Source organism: Gadus macrocephalus, chromosome 2, assembly GCF_031168955.1.
Source record: "Gadus macrocephalus chromosome 2, ASM3116895v1".
NCBI lineage: Eukaryota > Metazoa > Chordata > Actinopteri > Gadiformes > Gadidae > Gadus > Gadus macrocephalus.
In genome coordinates, this window is record NC_082383.1 from 11,125,969 (window position 1) to 11,153,417 (window position 27,449).

Genomic DNA, 27,449 nt, shown 5'->3' on the forward strand with positions numbered 1-27,449 from the left:
TGAATTTCCCTTTCATAGATTCTGCCATAGCTATAACGTTTAATATACGGTTTTCGACACCGTATAGAAATGCATTGTATCGATACGAGCTGTCGTTTCTCTTTAACAGAAATTCGGAGCGCTTGGCCAATCAGAACAATGAAGGGGGAGGGAAGAAAGCGAGTGGGTAGCAACAGTTGCCCTGGTGAGGACGAAGCGCCATAGCCGCGGTAGCCCTGGCGACAAGAACCCCAGCAACGCGAATCAACAACAACAAACGAATCCTTAAAATTAAAAACAATTTACCGCTGGAAAGTTCATTCGGAAAAAGAGGTGAAGCTCTAAGGATATTTTAAATATATGAATTCCAGGCGGTCTTTAAATTAACATTACGCCGTCATTCAGTAGCCATAACATGATTGTAATGTAAGCTAAAGTTAGCCGGTTAGCTAGCAGCTTGATTATAATAATTACCCATGCCTAAGCGTTGACCGTGTGGATTTGTGCTCGCTATGCATTCGGTGTACATTGTAATGTGCTTGCCATGCCGACGCTTCCTCGAATGCATGCTCAGGCAGGCCGTTGTTATGGCGATGTCAAATGCAAAGGGTACAAAATGGCGGTTGTTATAGAGACCAGATTTATTATTATCAATGCTTAGGATAGCCATTATGTTGGCTGTACTTTCATTGCTGCTGTTAGGATGGGGCGACATGTGCTGATATTCATGATCAGCGGGGAAAGCCCATGTTTCTTGTCTCCAATAACCGATTAACTGCCACATTTAGATGGTATTCCGCTATAAAATGCTTTGATTAGTTTGGTTGAATTTGCAATTGGCTGATCTCCAGCTATCTTCTACATGCGGCCAACTTTGTTGCCATTATTAAAACCAGAACGGAATGGGATACATGTTATGTTGCACCTTTTGTTCTTCGGGTGTTGATTTGATGCTACGCTTATTTGGAAATCCGTTCAAAGCTGAAAGCCACGACTCCACAACGTAAATTGTCAGAAGTTGAATAGGGAAGGGGCGTGGCAGGGAAGGGCGTTTTTACTTTGTAGGTGCGTACAATTCCATTCCTCAAAGCAGTTTGGAGTCATCTTTTTTTATATTTATAAGTCTGTAGAGTAGACTTTATTCAAACTCCTAAGTACAACTACAACTGCAACTGTAAAACACGAACTAGCCCATTCATTAAAGGACTGGGAATGCTGTCAGGAAAGCCATTTAATATATTAACTGTGCATATTGTGATCATATTACAGGTAATGCGACACTGCACTGCCTCAAGTATTATCCATTAATATTAGTCAGAATGATAAAAGGAATTAAACTTTCACTTTAATGTCTTTTATTGGTAGTATCTATGATGATAGTAGTGGTAATAATATAAAAACGATTAACATTTCATACAATAATAATATTGTTAGCACAGGAAATTATTAGCTTTCCAGGTACCTCTCCTCAAAATGGTTTTTTTTCATGAATTCACTTTTAGGCTAGAAAAAAGGTGTTTTAGACAGGTGTGATACAAAAATGGGAATTTCTAAGTGTTTAATAAACATTATTATTAATATTGTTTTACATGGTTGCATTTGCCTTACCAGTGGGGATTCCCAGGTGGAGCCATGGCCACCTCAGGCTATGTGGGAGAGACACAGCCGGCGAGTCTACCCCAAGGGGGCCCTGGTGTTTCCATGTCGTCGGTGGAGGTGGCCACCTCCACCACCACCACCACTCAGTACCTGGCTGAGATCCAGACGTCCCCCACTGCCAGCACGCCAGGGGTTACAGGGGCGTCCGGCGAGGCCCAGAGCCCCACCATCGATGGGCAGAAGCCGGCAGTCCAGGCCCCCCAAACGGCGGTTGTGGCCCAGACCCAGTATGTGACCGCAGAAATCCAGGGCTCCCCCACACAGACGGGCCACACTCAAAGCACGCCACAGTACATTGTGGTCACCGTCACAGGTAAGGCCAGATTGGACAGGTTAATGTATAGGTCAATAATAACCCATTCAATTACCCCCTTTTGTCTCAGGATCTACTCTAGCATAAACGCTTCAATTCCCCATACAAAAGTTTGTGCATGACAAAATGTGAGAGACCTTGTGCATTGTTTAATTTACAAACTTAATGAAACTACAAAATATTTTGCTAAAGTCGACACATTTCCTTCTAGCAGTGAAGTTAGCCAGATGCTTTAGGGAAGTGTGTCTCTGATAAATTCATATTGAAACTACGTCCACGGGTCGCTACGTAAATTGGCCGGTCCAGGAGACAAGTGCCCAGTAGTTCATTTACAGAACTGAAATCCTCCATTTCCTCTTTCTTGGCCAGAGGGATCCCTCCACTCCAGCGACAGCGTTTCAGACTCCAGCCCCCCTCCAGTTGTGGTCCAAACAGGCGTTCCCACACAGGTGGTCCAACAGGTGCAGACTGCTCAGCAGGTGAAAGCACACGCACACACACACACACACACACACACACACACACACACACACACACACACACACACACACACACACACACACACACACACACACACACACACACACACACACACACACACACACACACACACACACACACACACAAACAGCCTGCCCAAGGGGCTCCGATGTAACGTGCCTGCATAGCGGCCGGGCATGAACGTGGCAGGGGGCGGTGTTGTGTAAAGTGTTTTGTCTGTGTTGATCCTCCAGCGGTCCGTTGTGCAGGCTACCTCTCAGATAGCAAAGGCTGAACCGGGCACCCAGCTCACGGTCACAAGTCTACAGCCTGTCCATATCAGCCAAGAGGTAAACCCAAATGAAGGCAAAAACACACCTACCACCTTTCAAACACCAAACTACTGTTTGCCTCAATCTATATCTAAGGTCCATTGGTGATCAATTCTAGGTTTTCAGAGAAAGTCCCCTCATTAATTGTGCTGCTGCACACGGCTAATACACATGTGTTAGTCAAAATACAAGGGAGTGCTCTTACTTTCATATTCTGTCTTCTCCGCCCAATGCGCAGGCAAAGCAGATCAATGCAGGCCCCAGTACTCATAGCATAGGAGTTGCAGCTTTCAGAACTTAACCAAACAAACCATAACAAATAATCCCTTGTGTGGGTTAAACTTTACCAGTACTGGCTTCCAGCTCTTCCGGAGCAGAAAAGCGGGTCAACTGTAGCCTGCCTTGCCTGGTCTCTATGCCCTTGACCTGTTCTCTGAGCCAGGCCTGGAGGTAGAGATAGTGGGAGGCTTCGAGGACCAGAGGCCGGCTTCTTAGGCGTGTGTTGCTGCTGGACGAGGCCATGCTGCTCAGAGTAGGTTAGGGGAGCAAGGTGAAGGGAGGGAGGGATACAAAGGGATAGGATAAAAGGGAGACAGCAAGAACAAGGGAGTATGTGGTAGAGAGAGAAGGGAACAAGGGTGAGACAAAGAGAGGGAGGGAGGAGGGAGGAGGAAGTGAGGAAGTCAGTTTTGCTATTTTACTAAGGTGGGGACGAGGATGCAACTGAACCTTGGAGGTTCACTTTCCTAGTGTAGTAATGCTGTACGTGTGTGTGTGTGTGTGTGTGTGTTCGTCAGGTGCAGCAGCAACTGACCCAGGTGCAACACGTGTACACCAACCAGGTTCAGTATGTGGAAGGAGGAGACACAAACTACACCACCAGTACTATGTAAGAATCCACACACACACACACACACACACACACACACACACACACACACACACACACACACACACACACACACACACACGTACAGTAGGTCAGTCTTCCAAATCTGGTGGCCAGCCTGTTACGCATGTTTTGGAGGGGGGGGGGGGGCCCTGCCCTCCTGGCAGGGCCACTCCCTTACTGCCTCCACCCTCCGCCTCCTCCTTTCTCTCGCCTACTGGCACGCCGTTCCGGTAGCTTCTCCTATGCCGACGCGCCCCTCTACACCCAGACGACGGCGTCCCAGTACTACGAGGCCAGCACCACCCAGGCCTCCACCCCCGGCACCCCCCTCACCGTGTCGGTCACGGCCGGTTCCGCGGGGGGCGTGTCCATGTTCGTGGCCCAGCCAGCCAGCGTGGCGGCGGGGGCCGTGGAGGCCGTGGCGGGGTCCGTTGCGGTGGCGTCCGGGGCCAACGGTGGGGCAGACGGGGCCGGCACCAACGGCGGCGCGGCCACTGGGAGCTACGTGATCCAGGGGGGCTACATGCTGAGCGGGAGCAGCAACAGCAGTGGTGGCAGTGTGGGAGGGGCTGGAGGTGGAGGTGGAGGTGGAGGTGGAGGTGGAGGAGGAGGAGGAGGAGGAGGAGGAGGGTCAGGTGGAAACGGGCAGAGCTACTCGCTCGCAGCCCGAGCCTCCCCGGCCACCGTGAGTATTACCGAGGGGGAGGAGAGTAACTTGCCATCGGCAGACAAGAAGGTATGCAGAGGTGCCAAGCATGGGAGCCCATTCCCTCATCTTGTTTGTTGGTTCCCCCCCTCCCACCCTGTGAAGTTCTGGTGGTGCAGGCTGATGATGTCATCGTTGTGTTGAAGTCCAGCAGGAAGCACAGTAGGTGCTTCCGAAGTGTGGATATAAGCGGAAAAGTTGATCTGGATGACATTAGCACACTTTGTGCGCACTTGTGGTAATGCCAAAAGTTGTTATGTTAACTGTAATCTTTTAACTTTGATTCGCTTCTTATGGTCAACACAACCATGACCTCATCATGCTTCCTATCAATTGCATGGGACTCATTCCAAATTTCATAACACGTGATTTGATTATTGCCCTATCAATCTCATTGCATACCAACATTGTATGCCACAGCATGCAAACAACAATTATCTCTTACAGTTATCATGCATCATGTTTTTGTTTTGAAAAAATGCAACCCAGGATAAACAAAATTTGTAAACGCATTACTTTGTTTTGATCCCGTCTGAATTTATTTAAACCTCCTATTTGTTCCAATGTTTGCCTGCCAACTCAGTGCGCAGGCTTCCCGCTTATGTATCTTGACTTTATATATTTAGTGTAATCTTCTTCCAATCCGCCGCCCTTGCCTCCCTTTGCTAACTGCTGCAGCCTGGCTGCCTGCCTCTGCCTGTGTGCCAGGTACAGTGGTTGCTGGACAACTACGAGACAGCTGAAGGCGTTAGTCTGCCCCGCTCCACGCTCTACTGCCACTACCTGCTGCACTGCCAGGAGCAGAAGCTGGAGCCCGTCAACGCCGCCTCCTTCGGCAAGCTAATCCGCTCTGTCTTCATGGGGCTGCGCACGCGCCGCCTTGGCACACGGTAAGAGAGACATGTACATGAGAATCACATACAAATCGCAGTATTACTCCAGCAATACCTTTTATTGTAGTGAGGTTTCCAGCCCAGTGTGAAATGGTTTTATCCTTGCTTTAAGAGGGCAGACTTAAGTCCCTGGCTCATGGCGGATGCAAATTAGTTATTCTTGAACAGACCTGTTTATAGATCGAATATATTGATGCATACAAAAGAATACACAAACAGTATACTGTGTATATATACATATACAGATGAAAAAAAGTTTGCCATTGAAAACTGGAGACTCTTGCAGATGAGCACAGCAGTGCATACACGCAATTCTGCACATAAGATCCTTGTGTTTCTTCTCCCCACGTCAGGGGTAACTCGAAGTACCACTATTACGGCCTGAGGATCAAGGCTAGCTCCTCTCTCATTCGGCTGATGGAGGACCAACAGCACCTGGCCATGAGGCAGCAGCCTTTCTCCCAGAAGCAGAGGTACCCAAACTGCATGCCAATATGGTGGTTCATTACACGCTGTCCTATAGGCTCTCTCACACACAGGAAATGGTGGGAGCTGGCGATTAATTCCATACTACAGACTACAACTATTTGCTATGGCCATTTAGTGCTACCACTATCAGGCGCTTGTATCCAAAGCTACATAGTTAATGACCAAATGTGGGTTTGGAATCTTTCTCAAGGATGCCTACAGGTAGACTGAGGACATTGGGCTTCCAACCCGAACTGCTCAGAGTCCTAACCACTAGAGCAGGGTTCCCCAATTAGTTTTTCCAGAGGGCCTAATTTGGTCAAACATGCCATGCCAAGGGCCGAAATGTCGTTTCATTTTTCTAATTCGCCATTTTTATGTGCAAATTTAGCTTTAATTATAATTACTGTTTTAGCGATAATGCAGGAGGGCTAGATCAATTAGGTTTAAATAGCATCCAGGAATGGTGCATCGATGAGAATGCAAGGAATGAGGAGGACGAGGAGACGTAGCTTGCTTCAGACTATATTATGTTCAGCCTTGTTTATTTAAATACTCGGTAATGTCTTTCAGTTTCTATAAAACAACAGTAAAATAAAAACACCTTTAGTTCTATGAAGCATAATAAATAAATAAATAACTACAGGTTAAACAACATATACAGTTATATAGCAAGCATATGTAAATAAATCAAACAGAGCTGCAATCACAACACAGAAAAAAGTCATACACAAAACATACACTCAGATACCCAGGCGCAGGCGCAGTCGTGTAGAGTTTGTTTATTTTGCCTGAGTATCTGAGCATACACCCCGTGCATGACTTCCCTCTTTACCACAACCACAGCTCTGCTTGATCTACCCATATAAATAAAGGAAACAAAGTAACAGGCACTTACATTGTCACAAACGTAATACCCTGAGTATTAACTAAGCTGCCTAATCTGTGGATGGCACAAGCCTTTTGGCCTCTGCAGTCCACTCGCCGTCAGGAAACATGCAATGAAGCAGCTGTTGTGCTCTCTTGTGCCGATGCCGTTTTGCGTATGGTTAAAACTGACCGCTTGTATGATGTCAACATGCTTGCAATCTTTTGTTTGCGTTGCTCAGATGTTTCTGGGAAACTTCCATTAAAGCTGGCAGCATGCAAACAGTTAAAGTGTCAGGTTGTCAGATGTAATGACAGCCACGGTCTGCTTGCATATTAAGCATGTCGGCTTTGCGTTGGCATGGTCCGGTAAAGAAAAGCAATACTTATCGGTCCATTCAGTTTTAAACTGGCGGTTCTCCTGGTTGACCTTCCTTTTCTTGGCAAATGACATGTTTCTTTCATCAATTTTCAATCCGTTGATTTTTGACAAAGTTGTAATACCCTGGGATGACAGATGGATAGCGGGAAAGTGACAGCATGCGGCGGCTACTCTCTGGCGTGTGACGCTAGTGAAGTTGAAAACGCACAAAGCACGTCATTACGTATGCACGCAGTAACGTCAACGGTCAAGTGGATGGTGTGGGCTGAGGGGAAAATATAGCAGGCCGCGCAAATAAAAAAAAATATATATATATATATATATATTTTTTTTTTTTGGAGATAACATGTGAATGCGCTGGCTCCGCGCGTGCATTTGGCTCTCGCGGGCCGGATCTGGCCCGCGGGCCGCTAATTGGGGTTCACTGCACTAGAGTATTCTGCTCCCTAAATGCATCCATGATGACCTTCGCCTCAAAGAAAAGTGTAACTTGATAACCACTCTGGCATCCTGACATAGGTTGAAACCGGTGCAGAAGATAGAGGGAATGACCAATGGCACAGGATCAGGGGCGGGACAACAGCAGCAGCCACACGGGGCGGGGCTGTCTGACATCAGCGCCCAGGTTCAGCAGTACCAACAGTTCCTCGGTGAGTTCTCACATGGCTGATGACACCTAGTCCACACTAGGGATGCAACAAGATCGATTTTGATGGTAGGACTAACCACCGTTTAACGGTCTCACGATTATGAGACAGTTTATTTCATAATACTACAGATGTATGAATCCTATGAGCATCATTCTTTAATTAGAGTTTATATAGTATATTCTCCCCACAATATTATTATTTTTTCCTTTATTGTTTTGTATTGTAGATTTTCAGTTTGAGTAAAAATTAAAGAATGGAATTGAGAATATCTCTTATGCAGGTGTTATTAATAACTGCACTTAATTAGGTCCCATGGTATAGTGCAGAAAGTTCCTAACGTCTATAGTAGTTAACGATACTAGCGAACAGTATTGTATTGTATTGTTGTATTGCAACAGTTTCCTTTCGGACACAACTTTTTATGAGAGAGCGATAGCTTATTTTAGTTATTGAACAGGATCAACAAAAATAAATGTATGTCTCCAAAACTCATCCACTTAACATGATCCCCCTTCTCCACAAACAGCCATTCGCTACACCAGTGGTTCTCAAACTTTTTATACCGCGTACAACCTCATATTTGTCTCCCAAAGTACTACCATTATGACAGATGTTATAAAATAACAAAACACACACACACACACACACACACACACACACAGACACAGACACACACACACACACACACACACACACACACACACACACACACACACACACACACACACACAGAGAGAGCAAGTGACATGATTAACAAGTTTTTTCAGCTTTTTCAAAAACACACTGTTAGGCTAAATACAAATAATGTTAAAAGTTGGCCAGCACGTTGATAACTGAACTTCCATAAGCCTAATGAGAAGGGTGCGCCTGCCTCTACAAACACAGTCCTGCGATGTCTGGATCAATCATGGTCAGCTTCAGTCTCAGGTGCGGCTCAGCATCCATCCTGCTTCTGTTTTCGTTTTTGTGATGGAAAGTGACGAGAAGGCTTTCTCGCATGGATATGTGGTCACATAAAAGAGAAAGCACAGGGTATTCACTTCGTTGCTGTCGCAAAGACCGCATCTGAAAGCAGACTTCAATGTTTCGTAGCATGAAAATTCTGTTAATGTCTCCTGCTTACCAACAGTGAAGGCCTCTGGCATTTCCAAGGTTTTCGATGCTGAACAGGTTTCTCATCCAGTTGTTCGCTTCAGCTGTCACTGAGAAATATTCGCGGAACTGTTGTCCGAGCGAACAATGATGATGTCCCCGACTATTAAAGTTTGTCTTTCAGCACTGCGTGTTCGGTTTTAAGATGATGTTTGCGATGGAATCATTAGTCAGAACATCACCACATACCACGCAGTCTGAGCATGCCTGGCTTTCGTGGTTCATGAATGCGTCCTTGGAATCACTGCTGTTTTCAAGTTAGAAAATCGCAACTGGTGCTGCTGTTGTGCTTGCTTCTGGTTTTAAAGGGCTTTCCTCTCTTGTCTCCAGACGCATCCAGAGCCCTGCCAGAGTTTCCGGACATCGACCTGCAAGGGAAGGCTCTGCCCGAGGGCGTAGAGCTGGAGCACATCAAGAGCTTCCAGCTGCTCTACAGAGAACACTGTGAGGTAAACCAGGGCTCAACATCCATTGTGAATTGCAAGTTGCTTTGGATAAAAAAACGTCTGCTAAATGCCCTAAATGTAAATGTAATGTAAATGAACCGTCCATCCTACCTTGGACCTTGTGGTGGGTGAAGGGGACTACCTCAGGCCCAAATGGCCGCGAACGCTGGTAGACAGCCGGAACTTGTGGTCTCGCGACAGACAAAGAGCAGGGAGAGAATATTCAGACAAAGTAAATGTCCCCAATCCGTCAGTTTCGAGTGATGTTACCTTGAGTGCCGTCTAACAAGGGAACTATAGCTGCAGGAATGAAAAGATGGCAGGGTGTTTTCATAATGATTCCATAATTTCATAACAATATGTTTGTCCTATATGAATGACTAGTTATTAATTAAGTGTCAGCTGATCCGTGTTCTTGATCCAGGCAATCCTGGATGTGATCGTCAACCTGCAGTTCACGTTGGTTGAGACACTTTGGAAGACCTTCTGGAGGTTCAGCCAGAATCAGCCTGCCGACTCTGCTGCACTGGCCGTGTAAGACACACACACACACACACACACACACACACACACACACACACACACACACACACACACACACACACACACACACACACACACACACACACACACACACACCTGGGTCCAAACTTCTCCAGGTCACTTGCGTTGTAACCTTTCCATCTCTGTCTCTCTCTTGCCCAGCCACGACGAGTCTGAGAAGCGTCTGCCCAAGTCCTGTCTGGTGGTCCTCTGTAAGTACGAGCCGGTGCTGCGGTGGAGCCGAGACTGTGACAACAGCCTGTACCAGGCGCTGGTGGAGATCCTCATCCCTGACGTCCTCAGGCCCATACCCAGTAAGACCGTGTCAGCGCCCACAGGCCTCACATCCACGACTCACTTCCATTCCTCCAATCCAGGCCTTACATCCAGGCCTTACATCCAGGCCTCACTGCCAGGCCTCACTCCCTGGCCTCACATCCATTCCTCCAATCCAGACCTCACATCCAAGCCTCAAAACCAGGCTTAAGTACCATGATTCACATCAAGGCATCACATCCAGGCCTCAAAGCCATGCTTCACATCCAGACCTCATATCCAGGTTTCACCTCCAGGGGTTACATCAAGGCCTCACATCAATCCCTCACATCCAGGGGATCTACCCCTTACCCCTTCCCCTTACCCCTTCAAAACAAGGGGGAGGGGTAAGGGGAAGGGGTAAGGGGTAGAAATTGGATTGGGCCTTGGAGAAGACCAGGGGTGAGGCAGGGGGCCAGTTGGAGCGTGGGGAGCTTCAGGCTGGAGGGAGTGAGGCTGGCAGGCTGGAGGTGTTGATCCACAAAACTATCGGCAAAAGGCAACAAAGGTTAGATTTCAACCGGAGAACACAGACTAGTTGGTGATTTAGAAAATACTGAAGCCAGGTATATCTACCACTGATGTTCGAAGCACGATCTGGCGATGACTGCAGGGGAACCAGTTATATTATTTTCTCTAGGTGCCTTAACACAAGCCATCCGTAACTTCGCCAAGAGTCTGGAGAGCTGGCTGACCAACGCCATGATGAACATCCCAGAAGAAATGGTCCGCATCAAGGTACCCTCCCCATGTGTGTGTACGTGTGTGTGTTAACATGTGTGTGCTTGGGTTTGCCTGTGTTTGCGGGTGCAGATGTACTTGTATATCTTTAGCCTCTACAGTGTAACCATTTGTCTAGCATATGCGAGTAAAAAGTCCCTTAGTGCAAAATGTGGGAGTGTCATTTTTATTTTTGAATTAATATTCAACGGATCACATTCAGGCTTTCACACATAGCACGACAGGTTTGCCGACTGACCAAATAATAGCAGCCAATATCACACTTCACACATTCAAGTAGAAGATGGTAGGTGTAGTTGATATCGTGTGGAAAAATCTGTTTTGCAACACAAACAAAATAAATATCAGTTTTTCCCTAAAAAGTCCAACTCAGAAGCACAGTGTTGGCACGGAGAAAGGTCAGCAATGAGGTCCGACCACTATATCCACGCCTGCCCCAGGTGGGTGGCTGGGGTCTTACCTCAAGTTCCTTCCTGTGGCCAGGTGACGTCCGCCAGTGCCTTTGCCCAGACGCTGCGTCGCTACACCAGCCTGAACCACCTGGCCCAGGCAGCCCGCGCTGTGCTGCAGAACACCGCTCAGATCAACCAGATGCTCTCCGACCTCAACCGCGTGGACTTTGCTAACGTACAGGTACGCCACTATGGAGAGAGATTGGTATCATAATTATTAATAATAGTCACAAGAGTCAACTTGTGTCTAGTGAAAAGTTTACTTGTGCCTTGTAAATTCACATTTGAATGATGATTTGTACAAATCTAATCATGTATGATTCCAAGTTTAACGCTTCACACAAATATAAATACCTTTAATCTATTTCTAAAAGCCTAACCCATAATAATAGTAATTATTATTATTATAATAATAATAATTATAATAATAATTATTGATAATTATTGTGTTACTTCATATTTCATAATTATTAACAGTAAATAACAATATTTATGTTAAATTAATTCAATTATATTATAAAGGGAATTATCCCCAAGTATTAACCAAGGAAAATAAGCTAGCTCTAACATGACCCAACAGTACAATGATTTAGTTTCCCCCACAAAAGTAATTCACTTCATATCAGCCTAACGTTGATACACAGTCCTGTCTTGAGCGTCTAGAAGTGATTATAGCTGCTAGACGCTACAGTATAATCTATTATCGAGAAGTAACTGGAGACATAGCTTTGCTTTCCACGTTACAAACAACCAAAAACAACCACTTGAAATCAGTTGAGAAATGTAAACATTACAGTGCTTTTATCCAGAAAACCGCAGGGTTCATAAATATGTACGCATTTTTACAAATCATTACACATTCATTCAAATGTCCATTACAAGAGTCAAGTTGCCTCCTATAAGTGTTAAGAATTATAAGTCATATCTCATAGTCAGCGAGCGCTCAATTACTGTTTTTCTTAGGTCTTATTATGCTTTCTTTCTGTGTTATTCTCTACAAACTTTGGGACATAACTACTTTAGGACTAACCATCATTTTTCTATTCCAATTTAAAAAAAGAAATGCATTTTTTTATATTTTATACTTTATATAATTTTAAATTTTTTAAAGTTACACTGTACATGTTTATCTTTATAAACTTTGTTCAAACATTCAACGGATATTTATTAAAACATCTTTTCGATATAATTGAGTACAACAGTAGTGGAGCCTTACAATGTCAATATTTATCCTAGAAACACAATGAAAGGCTTAAACTGTTACGGTACTTCCTGTTTCACTTGCTTTATGAATAGATATTTGTCGAACAGCGGGTTGTTGTTGTTGGGTCCGCCATTATATTCAAATGGATCCCTATTGAGTCCAACAATAATAGCCGTATCATTCTGAGACCTAATCTCAATAAACTGATGTGAAAGAATGCAATTAAATCGAGCATACCGGGCACTTTCCTGGTTGGCCAACGTGCTTTTTTTTGGCTGACGACACAACTATATATATATTTCTTCTTACAATTAGTTTATCTGACTGCCCCTTGTTTTGTTTTTTATGTATAACAAAAACTTTTATATAATCGTACGATGCGCGGCACCAGGCTCGGTTAGTAATGTGTAGAAAGCTTTGGAAAGTGGAAACTTCAACAGATAAATACCACACACACACACACACACACACACACACACACACACACACACACACACACACACACACACACACACACACACACACACACACACACACACACACACACACACACACACACACAGCTCTGCGTGTGGTCAGTGGGGTGTGTGCTCTTCCTGCTGGAGGTCATGTCATCGAGAGGGGGAATAATGAGCGAGAGCAGCGCACAAACACAGGAAGCCCCTCTCGGACCCCCACACACACGCACACGCACACACACACTTCGTATCCAGCTTGTTCCACGCTTTAAGCACCCAGGTTAATAGTATGCGGCGAGCTGGGGCTCTTGTGTTCCCTCCTGCGGTAATAATAATAATAATACATTTAATTTAGAGGCGCCTTTCAAGACACCCAAGGTCACCTTACAGAGCATATAGTCATCATTCAAAACTATGTAAAACAGACTAGGAATAAAAGGAAATGCGGTGTATTCCTTGTCCACATCCCCTGCCATCCAGGGGTCATACATGCAGACTGCCTTTGAACGGCTGATTCCATGGATAATAATAATAATAATAATACATTTAATTTAGAGGCGCCTTTCAAGACACCCAAGGTCACCTTACAGAGCATATAGTCATCATTCAAAACTATGTAAAACAGACTAGGAATAAAAGGAAAACAGAGGTTAAACATGAAGAATAATAATAATTAATAACACTCAAAGACGCCTAAAGTGAAGGGGGGACCTCACTAACCACCACCAATATGTAGCACCCACTTGGGTGATGCACGGCAGCCAATCGGTGCCAGAACGCTCACTACACACCAGCTTGAGGTGGAGAGTTAGGGATGAGGTGGAGAGTGAGGGAAAAGAACATATTTAAACACTATCGACCATATTTAAACACTATCGACCATATTTAAACACTGTCGATCACATTTAAACAATATCGACCACATGTAAACACTACCGACCACATTTAAACACTATCGACCATATTTAAACACTATGGACCACATGTAAACCCTATCAACCACATGTAAACACTATCGCCCACATTTAAACACTATCACCCACATTTAAACACTATGGACCACACGTAAACCCTATCGACCACATTTAAACACTATCGCCCACATTTAAACACTATGGACCACATTTAAACACTATGGACCACATGTAAACCCTATCGACCACATGTAAACCCTATCGACCATATATAAACACTATCGACCACATTTAAACATGTAAACCCTATCGACCACAATTAAACACTATCGACCACAATTAAACACTATCGACCACATTTAAACATGTAAACCCTATCGACCGTGCACATTTAAACACTATCGACCACATTTAAACACTATCGACCACATTTAAACACTCTCGCCCACATTTACACACTATCGACCACATTTAAACACTATCGACCACATGTAAACACTAGCGACCATATTTAAACACTATCGACCACATTTAAACATGTAAACCCTATCAACCACATTTAAACATGGAAACCCCTCTCGACCACATTTAAACCCTATCGACCACATTTAAACCCTATCGACCACATTTAAACCCTATCGACCACATTTAAACTATCGACCATATTTAAACCCTATCGACCACATTTAAACACTATCGACCATATTTAAACACGATTGACCACATTCAAACCCTATCGACCACATTTAAACCCTATCGACCACATTTAAACCCTATCAACCATATTTAAACATTATCGACCACATTCAAACACTATCGACCACATTTAAACACTATCGCCCACATTTAAACACTATAGACCAAATTTAAACACTATCAACCATATTTAAACACTATCGACCACATTTAAACACTATTGACCACATTCAAACACTATCGACCATATTTAAACACTATCAACCATATTTACACGCTATCGACCACATTCAAACACTATCGACCACATTTAAACCCTATCGCCCACATTTAAACACTATCGACCACATTTAAACCCTATCGCCCACATTTAAACACTATCGACCACATTTAAACACTATCGACCATATTTAAACACTATCGACCACATGTAAACACTAGCGACCATATTTAAACACTCACACAATTTGATATATATCACTATATATATATATATATATATATATATATATAGATTTGTGCTGATTATATTATTACGATCTATCCTTGTATTTAAATTGCGGATCCCCATAAAGGGTATAAATTGCCATCCCCGTATTGGGTTCCAAAAGGTTGACTCTGACTGGATGTACTTTGCGTGTGCCGCGTTTTCCCGCCGATATTGCGATGCTGTATGGTTATGCTGATGAGACCTAAATGGACTAATATATAAGTTGACTATGAACAATTATTGAAGATTAACATTTTGTTCAGCAAATTTGACAACTGACAGCTTGAATTTCAGGTTGTAGCCTACTTATCTTTCAGTGGTGCCATGGCATTTGGACGTTCACTTCGCGCTTCGAACTTCTTCTTCTTCTTTTACGACTGTATCCTTAACGTAAAAATATACCTACTCAGTAGCAGTGGCGGCTGGTGAATTTTATTTTAGGGGGGGCTGAACATTTGTAAACCAAACCCCTGAAGGGGGGTCTGGGGGCATCCTCCCCCGGAGATTTTTTTGTGTGATTTTCCCACACAAATGAAGCATTCTGGTGCATTCTGACAAAATAATAAAGACAAAATAGCACATTTCCTTACAAAAACAAGGAAATGTGTTTCCTTGTCGTGAGACAGGTTCGTTTTACCCTACTGATGATGTGTTGTTGCAATAGTAATCCTGCTCTTATTTTATAAACTTATTATAAACTAAGTTTAAACTTAATTTATTTGCCTTGTAGAATTCCGCAAGATTAAATGTGCAAATACATAAATAATAATTGGGAATTATACACAAGTTAACATTCTCTCTCTGTCTCTATATTTGTTTGAGTGAGAGTGAGAGTGAGTGTGTTACAGTCAATCTATTGTGTTGGTAACTTCCCTCATAAATCTATCTACAGTCAAGTATGCATTTAGACAAATACGATAAAATATCAATCTAATATGTGCAACCTTTCATGTGTGGTTGTTCAAGACACACTGAAGGCATGATGCCACCATAGGTTTGCAGAGAACTATATACAATATGCACACTGAAGGCATGATGCCACCATAGGTTTGCAGAGAACTATATACAATATGCACACTGAAGGCATGATGCCACCATAGGTTTGCAGAGAACTACATACAATATGCACACTGAAGCTGCACACTTGATTCAGGATTCTCATAGATCAGAGACAGTTCCGTCTTGAGCTTTGCCTTGTTCAGCGTGGGATATGCCTTCACAGTGGCATTCAGAGCATCAGCAGGAAATGATTGGCAGTACCTTTCAAACATATTTCCTTGTGCTAAGGTAGCACTCACAAGGTGGCCAGTGAAAGAGAACCTCGCTTTGGTGTGAGCCAGGATGATGTCGCAGACCTCTTCAGACAGCCTCTGCTTCGCCTCTTCTGTCAAAGCCGTCCTTGGTCTGTCGTTTCCTGATGGCTCTTGCAGCTGGTCAGAGTCTCTGAATGCAAACAAACCAATAATGTGTTTGTTAGGCTGTGTATAGTACTGTAGTCTATGTGATGCAAATGTTCACACTTTATCCAGTAAAAATATGTCAGCATACCAACTTAAAATGGGAAGGAATGCATAATGTTAGTGTTAAACACTGTTTTTTTTATCTATTGTGTTGGTAACTTCACTCATAAATCTATCTACAGTCAAGAATGCATTTAGACAAATACGATAAACTATCAATACAATATGGGCAACCTTTTATGTGTGGTTGTTCAAGACACACTGAAGGCATGATGAGTATACCCACTTAAAATGGGCAGGGATGCATAATGTTAGTGTTAAACACTGTTTTTTAAACTATCCATTGTGCCTCGCCTAACCAGGATGTCCAGGGAGCACAGAGTAAAGCATGCTAGATTACACCACTGGCAATATATTATAAAAAAATAACATATATTATAAAAAAATAACACAAATACAGTCTCCTTTCATGCATATGTTCTCATAACAAAGCTTTGCTTTGAGAAGGATCAAATAATATAAATGTTATCTTACCTAATGGTCTGCACACTGCTTGTAAAGCTCTCGAGGGCCCATGCATCAATGTCCTTCTTCTGGAGCTTCTGGTACAGAATGTCGACGTGCGACCGCTTTTTTATTAATTTTGTTGATTTTGTTGAGCCATGTTGAAATTAGCAAGTGACTTGATCGAAGAAAGCCCTTTGCGCTCTTTGCCACAATGACGCAAGCACGTTAGGGCGAGTCCCAAATCCCTATTGGAAATGCATTGAAGGCTCATTTTCCGAAAAAAAAAGTTTTAACATGACAGTCAATGGGAGAATCCTTGGGCGATTTTCCACCTCAATGAATTCGCCCAGAGAGGCGGGACCATTTGAAACGCGGCTTGAATATGACGATTCTGATTGGACAATGACAGATAATATGTCTAGAACACTGAAAACCACTTTTGCTGTGATAGAATTTGTTAGAAAAAAAATCCTCTTTCTCCCAGTTGGTAGTGCGTCGCCCAAATCGCCCCTATACACCATCCGCCCCTGCTCAGTGGGCCGGCCCTCACGTGAGTCAGTCATCACGATTGGTCTTTCCTTTACCTCTCAAACTACCTTACAATTGAATGTTCATAAGCCCGATTTTCTTGGGGGAATTTTCTCGGGGGAAAAACCACCGAACCCCCGTTTTAAAAGGACTCTGACTTCTGGGCTACAGCCCCGAATGTTTCCCATTGCTTGCGACGCGCCTGTCATTGTTGATCATTGATCAGGTCACTGATCCCTCTGGTGGCCAAACATATATTTTTTTTCTAGGCTAATTTTTTGTAACTGGGGTCAGGATTAATGGTTATGAAACTTGGGAATGGCTGTAAATAGTAATGATTATTTACTTCAAGTACAGAAAAAAGACTTTGAAAAAGATTTTGGCCGGTCTTGGCCAAAATGCCAGAGCTGATTTCTTTGTCCTGTACTAAATACTAGTATGTTTAGTGCTACTTATTATCATAATGCATAATTTATTTTACCACTATATTAGCAGCCCTTTCGGACAAGTTGCTCCTCCATACTTGGTCAAGTGCGCTTGTGCCAAGCAGCCCACAGCTCACACACACAGCACGCACGCACGCACCCACACCGCAAGCACGCACACACACACACCGCAAACACACTGCACACACACGCAGTTCGCGCTGACGTAGAAGTTGCAAGACGACGGCAGGACTTGCCTTAGCCCACCCTATCGTTTCGTCCTTTTTTTTTTACACAAACAATGAGAGAATGGATGCAGTACAGCGTACACTCATGAACAGGCTCAAATGGGCTTCGAGCGCAACCTTCCTGCAGGAATCTCTAACCTCTTATTGGTGGGTGGGCGTCTCCTGTTTGACAAAACCAAAAATGCAGAACGAACGCACTTAACATAGTTTCTGCTGTTTTGTCTGTCAAAAAGGCTAGCTAGTCTTTATCAGAAAATCCAAGATTTCCAGCTGTGTTATAACATGACCAGGTAATAATAATAATAATAATTGTAAAACCTTGACATAATCTGTCAGATGTCTATTAAATGACAATTGACCACAAGGCGATTCTATCCATGCCTCTTCTTGAATTGCTTCATGTCTCAGTCGGCAGAGGCTTGTAATGCTGCGTAGCATGATAAGCATGATAAGGTGCAAGGAGCAGTAGAAGTTGACATGGGTGCTAATTTTCAGTTAAAATAAAACGTTGGCATTATTTTATCAGCTGAGGGCATATTCATTGCCATAACAACGTGAGCTAATCAACAAGTACAACATGTTCTAATACTATGAGACTCAGGAAAACGCCCTCAGCTGATTAAAGGTGTCAGACGGGACTTGCAGGCCAGAGAACAATGGGGCCAGTTGAGCACGGTTAGGTGTAAAAACGGCCAACGGCCACGGGCAGATGGCCTAGTGTGAGTGCACCCTAGTGTCTTATTTACTTATTTATTTTAATAAGTTACTTATTTTATTTTAAATAAACATGATACCAAGGGTCAGAAGTTTTACAAGAATGTTGATCTTACAAAGTCATGACAGAGGGACTTGGTGTCTTTATTCATGCTTGAAAGATGAACATACATTATTTTTTTGAAAGGGAATAAGCTGATGAAGCTGACAAGGGACCAATGTTTACTGTTTAAAGATATTTGTGATTAAATGCAAACCCAAGTGAATAATTTGCTCTTGTTTCTCTGATTTGAGATCCACACAGACTTAGCAGTCTTGTTTAAATGTTACAAATTTAGTTAATAAACTGAACTTGGAAATTGTTGCAGATGTTATCTCCGCTAACTTTATTAATCTAAATAAATAAATATCAGCAGGTTCTCAATAGTAGGCTATTTCAATTCAGGGAGGGCGTGAAAAAATGTCTGTCTCCTAGGGGGGGAATAACAGAAAATAATTGAGAACCACTGGTCTAGAACACGCCCTCAGCTGATAAAATAATGCCACCATTTTTTTTTTTACTGAAAATTAGCACCCTTTTTTTTTGCATCAGAACAAGATTTTTTTTGCATCTGAAGTTTTAGAAAAATGTATGGTTCCCTGAAAATGAGACAACATAGTTTAGTGCCCCCGAAATAGTGGTAGGTATGTATATATTATTAATCTAGTCCATGTTGTACCAATGTGTTTCAGTAACTGTGTAAATAAAAAAAGGGGGAAATATGGTCATTTTTGAGTGAAACTTACACAAAGGAAATTGAATATACGTCAAATTTGTTATTACAGTTCACATCCATTGATTATTCCTTCATCCAAACAGTCTTTTTTCCTTTTTTCACTTTAGTGGTTCAGAACTGCATTATTTAGCAGACACTGCCAGCTATTGGCTTAGACATACAACAGCATAGTAACTAAGAAAATAAAGGTTGTGGAATAAAAAAATCTTGGACAGGACTTTATATACTTCAAAGACCCCTGTGGCTTCCTGGGGTAGAGCCTAGGGATGGGAATTGAAAAGAATTTCACGATTCCGATTCTGTTTATCGATCCGATTCCTTATCGATTCTCTTAACGATTCTCATTGGGTGTTACAATTAGTACAAATGTGTTTGTTTGTATTAAATCTCTTCAATATCTGATCAAAAGTGCGTCTAGTATTAGGAAATTGTATATTTTCAAATCAATTGGTCTCGACAAAAAGATATATGTGTTTGGCTTTTTAAGCCCAAATGCCATCATTATGTGCCATAAAACTAAAAACACAGACTGAAAACAGTCAAGTAAGAGCTTATGCCTTTTGGAATACTAACAGTGCTCATTTGCATTCAACTTGTAACAAAATTCAACTGACATAAACAAAATGAAGTATTGATTAGACAGAGATTTATTAGATGGGCCTACCTAATAAACCGTTGGAACACACAAGACTGGAAATCATAGCAACGCCGGTAAACAAACCACGAGAAGCCCAATCCCTATGAGAGCTCACTACGCTACGGCCATCCGGAGGCGCACAGAATTGTTGGCCGTGATAATATATATACAATTATATTATATTATATACTATTATATATAGAGCTCCGGGAGTCGCAAACGGCAACAATCACTTTCTCCTCCATGCTGCAGTTCAGCCCGGACTGCACTGCACTGAGTTTGACGGTTGAACGCTGATTGGCTGATACGTTACACATGTCACTCAGTTGTCACGCTGTTGAATGCTGATTGGCTGTCATCACGCAAAATTCTCGTCAAAGTTGAAATATTTCAACTCGAGCGAATTTATCGCGGCACAAATCCTCGTGAACGCGCTCGCCTGTGCACGGCGAAAGTGTGGCGCGACAAATCAAAACTTGACGCAGTTTTTCTCTCGCGAAAAATTCGCCCGATACGCGTCTCTATGTTCACTTTGTATGGAATCTTGTCGCCCCCGTCGCGTTTGGTGTGAACGCACAATGCGCTTCTTCCTCGGCGGCGCCATGTTTGCTGCATTCTGAACCAAAACAAAGCAGCGTGTGTGTGACGTCTGACGCATTTGCCGCGACCGGAACCGATAAGTGGAATCGTTAAGCAGGCTTGCTAATGATTCCAAGGAATCGGTTGACTCGGCACCGGTTCTGAACAAGAACCGGTTCTCGATTCCAATCCCTAGTTGAGCCCCCCCAAAAGTCAGAACCTAGAATCGCCCCTGCTCCCAGCTAAGACATTATGTCTATAAACTACACTTTTTTTGCTAAACATTATGTATATTAAATATTACTCGCCTCTTTGAGCCTCCCGCAATGTCTTGCGATATTGATATCCCCCCTTCCGACTGTTTTAAAGCCCCGCCGGCATCACACTCCCAGGTTAGACGTTCTGTCTCTAGACTGTAGAAATTGTGATAAAAGAAGTGAGGCGACTATTTCTCACGTCGACCACGCAATGGCATGTGGTTCATTTATCATATAAAAACAGTCAAATTCAAACATTGCGCCGAACGGCATATCATCAAAGAAGTCCAGGTTCTCTTAAAGAGACAGCGTCCCTATAGCACAGAACTAAAACTTGTCAACAACACAGTATGGAGAGTTATATCTCTGGAGTCCACCACAAGATTACACATTAGTTTTGTAATATTACCCTCCTCCTTGAGCTTCCCGAAATGTGTACACACTTTGTTGCTCAAATTGTATATTACCCGTCTCCTTGAGCCTCTCGAAATGTCTATATCCCCCCTCCCTACTGCTGACTGTTTATTTTTATTTTTATCATGTTTTGTGTGTAGGCTATGTGTGACTGTAGGCTACTGCTGCCTGTCTTGGCCAGGACACTTGAAAAGGACATTTTTACTCTCAATTTCCTATTTTTCTGGTTAAAATAAATAAATAAAAAAACATTTAAACTCTCACCTCATGTAGCCATGTACAATCCGCAATCTTGCCCACTCCCATTCCCCATCCCCCACACAAGCCCGTGCATTTCGTTTATTTCACTAAGGTGCTTCTGTAAATGAACACAATTGTCAGTTTCAGAAAAAGCTGTTTGTTCTTATTATTTTCAATTTACCAATAGTAGCTGCCATAACGCGTGCCATTTGCGTGTGGATGAACCTTCGGTCTGCATTTGCATGTCATTGAATGATAATCAGCCTGTTGCCTTTTGTTCGCTGAATGGTAAAAAAATATTCAATGTTTGCACGTCTTTTCAGTCATTCGTCATTCGTTGAACGCTAAAATAAAGGTCTTATCATAACCCTAAACTCTAAAATCAACCGTTCCAAACCTTTGGAGAAATGTCAAATTCAATTGCCGTATGTAGACCAGGAATACGGAGGTCTCCAAAAAGCTTTTTCCCGCTTTGACCAGTTTCAGTTAATCACTCTGCATGTGCACCCTGATTAATGAAAATTCAGATACTTGGTATAACCTCCTGAACATATGTGTTCCTGAAAAACTCTGTAGCTAAAAATGACATCACTTTGGTCAATTTGAATAATTTGGTCAATAAGTGCTAATGCTCCATTTCCATCGCAAGTCTGCGTAAGAAGGCTTGGTTGTGTGCGCGCATCTGTGCAAGTGTTGGTGCGCATATGAGTATATAACAAAAACCTTTCCCTGCCGGATGCATAGTTGCATCTAGTTATTATTTGTTCTTCTTACGCCCTTTTCTTACCCCCTATTCTGTAAACTGGGTGATTTTGTGATAAATAGCAGGCATATGTTGAAGCAACACTGCAATATCAATTGTATTGAACAAGGTCAATTAAATAACCAAAAATGCAGACCCGTAGGTTGAAGACTACTACTCTATAGTACCCCCAGGGGTGTCAATCCACCCCCCCTCCTCCTCATTAGCCTCTGCTCCCTACTCCTGCAGGAGCAGGCGTCCTGGGTGTGCCGCTGTGAGGACCGCGTGGTGCAGCGGCTGGAGCAGGACTTCAAGCTCACGCTGCAGCAGCAGAACTCCCTGGAGCAGTGGGCCGCCTGGCTGGACGGGGTGGTGTCCCAGGTGCTGAAGCCCTACCAGCACAGCGCTGCTTTCCCCAAGGCTGCCAAGCTCTTCCTGCTCAAGTGGTCCTTCTACAGGTGAGCCTAAGACCAGGGAATCAGTTTGAAGGAGTGGGTGTTAGGGTTGAACAATTCATCAAAATGCTAACAATATCACAAGATGGCCAAGTGCAATATCAAAAATCCCAGGGGCTGCAATTTTGTTATAAGGGTAAAATGTGTGAATGTAAATTCAGGACACCGAAATGAATTAAATACTGCAGAGTATCCCTGACCTTCATATTTATCTTCAGATGGATTAAATGATGTTTCGTTTGGTGTAGACCACAACAAATAGTAATTTCAGTGAATTTTGTTCAGCCCTACTGGGTGTATGTGTGTCTGGTCAGCATTTGTGTTTAAATTGTTGGATTTCATTTGTAGTTGGGTATTGAGCATTGTTGCTGCATGCATCTCACTGACTGTTGGCAGTTGTTTCTGAGAAGATAAAGACCTGCCAGACAGCTCTTCCTGCTCAGTTCCTCTCTAGAAGTTCCTCTGCACTTTTACAGTTCCTCTTCACCCTGCATCCAACGTTCCATGCCCTTTTCAAATTTTGTTTAAATTTCAATAGAAAAGCATAATTTTTTTATATGTATTGTCAAACAAAATACATAAACACAGACATACTATCTCCTCTGTCAGACTATCGTTAATATCAGTTTTGCATTAGGGCTGCGGCCTGGTGTCTTCTAAATGGCATCGCTGGCATCAGACCAGCATGGTTTTTAGATAACGTGATCAGTCACTGAATTTTTTTATTTTTCCTCAGAACTATGCTCAGAGCATAGACACAGAACCGAATACACAAGCATCGACGTAAAGACCCATAGACTTACCTACCGTGGCTTTCTGAAACCTAAGTGTAATCTAGGCTTATGGATAAATACAATAACGCGATCACAGAATTATGTAAAGGACCGGCACATTATGCATTTCAATGTACAACATCTAAGGAAATGTTGCTTTAGCGAAAATGGCATTGCAATGGATGTTGATTCAGAAATGCATAGAAAAACACCCAATGGATGACGAAGCCTTGTTCACAATTGGTGACTCCTTTTTCATGTGCTCTCCCAAACCCGTCTGTGCTTTCAGCTCCATGGTGATCAGGGACCTGACCCTGCGCAGTGCGGCAAGCTTTGGTTCCTTCCATCTGATCCGGCTGCTGTACGACGAATACATGTACTACCTGATAGAGCACAGGGTAGCCCAGGCTAAAGGGGAGACCCCCATCGCGGTCATGGGAGAAGTGCGGGTCCACACACACACACACACACACACACACACACACACACACACACACACACACACACACACACACACACACACACACACACACACACACACACACACACACACACACATACACACACACATATACGCATACATGCATCCATGCATACATGCATACATGCATACATGCATTCATGCTTACATACATACATACATACAAATTACACACTAAATCCCGCACACATCCACTCTCACAAAAGGCCAGATTGCTGAAGATGATGTGTTTTATTTATCTTCATCCTCACAGTTTGCCAGTTTGGGCAGGATGTTAAATCCACTGGACCCAGACAAAGGTAAGAAATCCTATTTTCTTTACACACCGAACACCCTGACGAGCATCTCCTACTCTCGGTATGGGCCGCAAGCGTATCAGCATCGCCTAACCTTCAGCTCTATGTCTGTCACAGAGGAGGAAGAGGAGGAGGAAGAGGAAGAGAGCGATGACGAGGGCCAGGAGCTTTCCCTCCAGTCAGACGGCGCCGGGCTGGGGGAGGAATCTCTTGAACCCCCGGCCAAGCTGGCCAGAACGGACCAGCGGGTTCTCTTCCCGCCCGACTCTGCGGACAACTGAGGACGCTTGGTTAACCAGGCGGCCACTTGCATGGCGGCGCATTGTCCTGTACCGGATGGAACGTTAGGAGGGAGAGAAGGGTATGTCCGTGCCCCAACCACCGCAGCCGCCGTCGTTGAATCCAACATTCCACCTTGCCGGGTCCGATTTTTCTTCAGGCGCATCATATCCCCCTTTCTATCCAACAGGGTGGGAGAGCAGAGTTTTTACCCAGCACAATCAAACTGGTAGTCAGACCGGCATTGCTGCAACAGAATGGGACTATAAGTCGCTGTGATAAGATGTTGATAACACCTGATTGCCTTTTGGGTAATTGGAAGCAAAGCAAGATGCAAATAATTTGTTGACCTTGGCCAGGGTCAACTTGGAAAGAACTTTATTTAAACTGGAATTAAACCTGGAGTCCAAGGTCTTGCCGTAATGATGCGTCACGTCGTTTTCTTTCCGAAACGTTGCTTCCGTGTGTTGTAGTCTTGAGGTTTTTGTTTTTTGGTGAAGAGAGGTGATGCATTAGAAAAGACAACCTGCTGCTAGACAGTTAGTGGTTATTGCCAGCCCCTTTAGCAGTCACTTTTAAGCTAATGTGTATCTCTACATGACGGACGATTCTTAAAAAAAAGAAGGGATTTTGATTGTGTGAATGTTTTACAAATTCCTCCTGTGTGCTCTCTGTACGCTTGTGTGATCCACTGCTTTGCTGTCGCATCGAGCTGAAGTGTGTGTGTGTGTGTGTGTGTGTGTGTGTGTGTGTGTGTGTGTGTGTGTGTGTGTGTGTGTGTGTGTGTGTGTGTGTGTGTGTGTGTGTGTGTGTGTGTGTGTGTGTGTGTGTGTGTTGGATATTGTAAATGTGCAAGTGCAGTTGTGGGATGTTGCGTCATGCCAAGTGTTGATCCTTTTTGTTACTTTCTTCCTCACGTGGATGTTTTCCATTGATATATAAACATGTCAAGAGATTTATTATAGTCGCCACTTTAAGAAATGTTTTGTTTGTTTTTTCCATTGCATGTCATTGTTACTTGTTGTCGTTGTGTAATTATCGCAAACCTGGTTCACGCCCTGTGATTTAAAGTGGTCCCAGTAGTTCCTGCAAAAAACAACAACAAAAACCACGTTCCATCGTTCTTCATTTTATTTAACATCTGTTGTGTGTGTGTGCAATGAGAGGAACTTCGGAGGTCTGAGTGCTTGATTTCTGACCATTTCCCTGGTTCCTCTGTGGCCTATTTATCCTGTGGCATATCATTGTTTTAAGCCTTACTTTATTTACTTTACTCTGTCATTCTAACTGTGCCAAATTGTACGATTTTCGTCTTGTATGTTAATCCCACATTTTTATTCTGTTCTGCTTTCCATGGAGGACTTTGCTGGACTGAGTTAGAATTGGAGTGTGTGTGTGTGTATATGTATATGTATATGTATATGTGTATATATATATATATATATATATGTATATGTATATATATATATATATATATATATATATATATATATATATATATATATATATATATATATATATATATATATACACTATATGAGGTTCTCTCCTGTGACATTCATAGAGCCTTTACTTGTGATGTGTACAGTGGTGTGTCGTCACATATTGTAAGCATCCTTGCTGTACATTCGTCCTATTATTATTATTTTCCTCACACACAAGCAATTCTTTGCACAGCTTAATTAGAAAATATATATGTCTGGAAGTCACAGAACATGTCAAGGTTTTTTGGTTATTGTTATCACAGGCCTTTCTTGCTTGTCTTGAGATTGATGTATTTAATTAGTGGCGTCCGCCAGGTGGCAAGTAATACTGAGCTGCTGTATCCGTGTCAGATGCTTCTGAGAAGAGAAAGACCTGTTGGACAGCTCTTTCTTCACAATTCCTCTCTTGACTTGTTTTCTCTTTACCCTGCATCACACCTTCCATGCCTTTTGTCATTTGTTATGGATTTCAATAGAAAAGTATTGTGTGTGTGTGTGTGTGTGTGTGTGTGTGTGTGTGTGTGTGTGTGTGTGTGTGTGTGTGTGTGTGTGTGTGTGTGTGTGTGTGTGTGTTACCGTTGTTACAGGATCTACCGTTAACACAGCTTAATACATATCGCTGGCCATTCTCAACTCCATAAGAAATCCTGACACTTTTTTTTTTTATAGTGCTACAATTTTACTTGTACAAGAAAATACTGATAAAAAATAGAGGAAGAAGAAAGACAATTAGTGGAAGTGTTTTATGAATTTGGTCTAAGCTCTAAGTATGCTTGTGCCTTTGGAGTTGGTAGAGTGCTATTGAGATGTTTTTAAATAAATTAATGAATTAAATGATTTAAAAAATTGTATTCACTTTTTTTTCACCCTCCCAAGTGACTTATGCTTCTATTCCGAAGGAAAATGTAATTTGTAACACAATATCCTGTATGTCATTTGTTTCAAACTTTAAAAAATAAATTCACAGTGTGTGTGGAAAAAACAGCATTCTGTGTTGAAAATATAGAGGTAGTTTGCTGCCATTAGGTTCAATTGTGCCAAACACAATGCTCAATGCGAATGAAAAAGCTAATGAAACATGAGTGAAAAACATAACCGACAGGGGCGCAAGTGTTTACTTTA

General features: G+C 43.0%; 1 protein-coding gene and 2 long non-coding RNA genes across 7 annotated transcripts; 2 read left to right on the forward strand and 1 right to left on the reverse strand.

Annotated features, from left to right (window-relative positions):
• Nucleotides 1-34: 34 nt before the first annotated feature.
• rfx1a (regulatory factor X, 1a (influences HLA class II expression)) lies at nt 35-27,012 on the forward strand. Of its 5 annotated transcripts, XM_060040901.1 has the most exons (19): nt 36-312; nt 961-1,044; nt 1,591-1,951; nt 2,321-2,430; nt 2,686-2,781; nt 3,561-3,652; nt 3,890-4,391; nt 5,070-5,251; nt 5,608-5,727; nt 7,491-7,621; nt 9,104-9,222; nt 9,644-9,753; nt 9,925-10,076; nt 10,718-10,815; nt 11,302-11,451; nt 22,809-23,017; nt 24,077-24,230; nt 24,522-24,567; nt 24,682-27,012. In XM_060040901.1, exons 3-19 carry the CDS (start codon nt 1,612-1,614, stop codon nt 24,843-24,845), a joined length of 2,775 nt encoding a protein of 924 aa, XP_059896884.1. In that variant the 5' UTR covers nt 36-312; nt 961-1,044; nt 1,591-1,611; the 3' UTR covers nt 24,846-27,012. The 5 variants fall into 5 exon arrangements, with proteins under 5 accessions (XP_059896902.1, XP_059896884.1, XP_059896874.1 ...); XM_060040919.1 differs by lacking the exon at nt 961-1,044 and having other exon boundaries at nt 35-312; nt 3,567-3,652; XM_060040891.1 differs by lacking the exon at nt 961-1,044 and having other exon boundaries at nt 38-312.
• Nucleotides 15,731-17,622, reverse strand: LOC132449218 (uncharacterized). The gene is made up of 2 exons (XR_009523539.1): nt 17,027-17,622; nt 15,731-16,475 (listed from the first exon to the last, which is right to left on the reverse strand). It is a non-coding gene; the product is annotated as an uncharacterized LOC132449218 (long non-coding RNA).
• Nucleotides 15,735-18,806, forward strand: LOC132449229 (uncharacterized). Its single transcript, XR_009523547.1, has 2 exons — nt 15,735-16,026; nt 16,080-18,806. It is a non-coding gene; the product is annotated as an uncharacterized LOC132449229 (long non-coding RNA).
• Nucleotides 27,013-27,449: the final 437 nt, after the last annotated feature.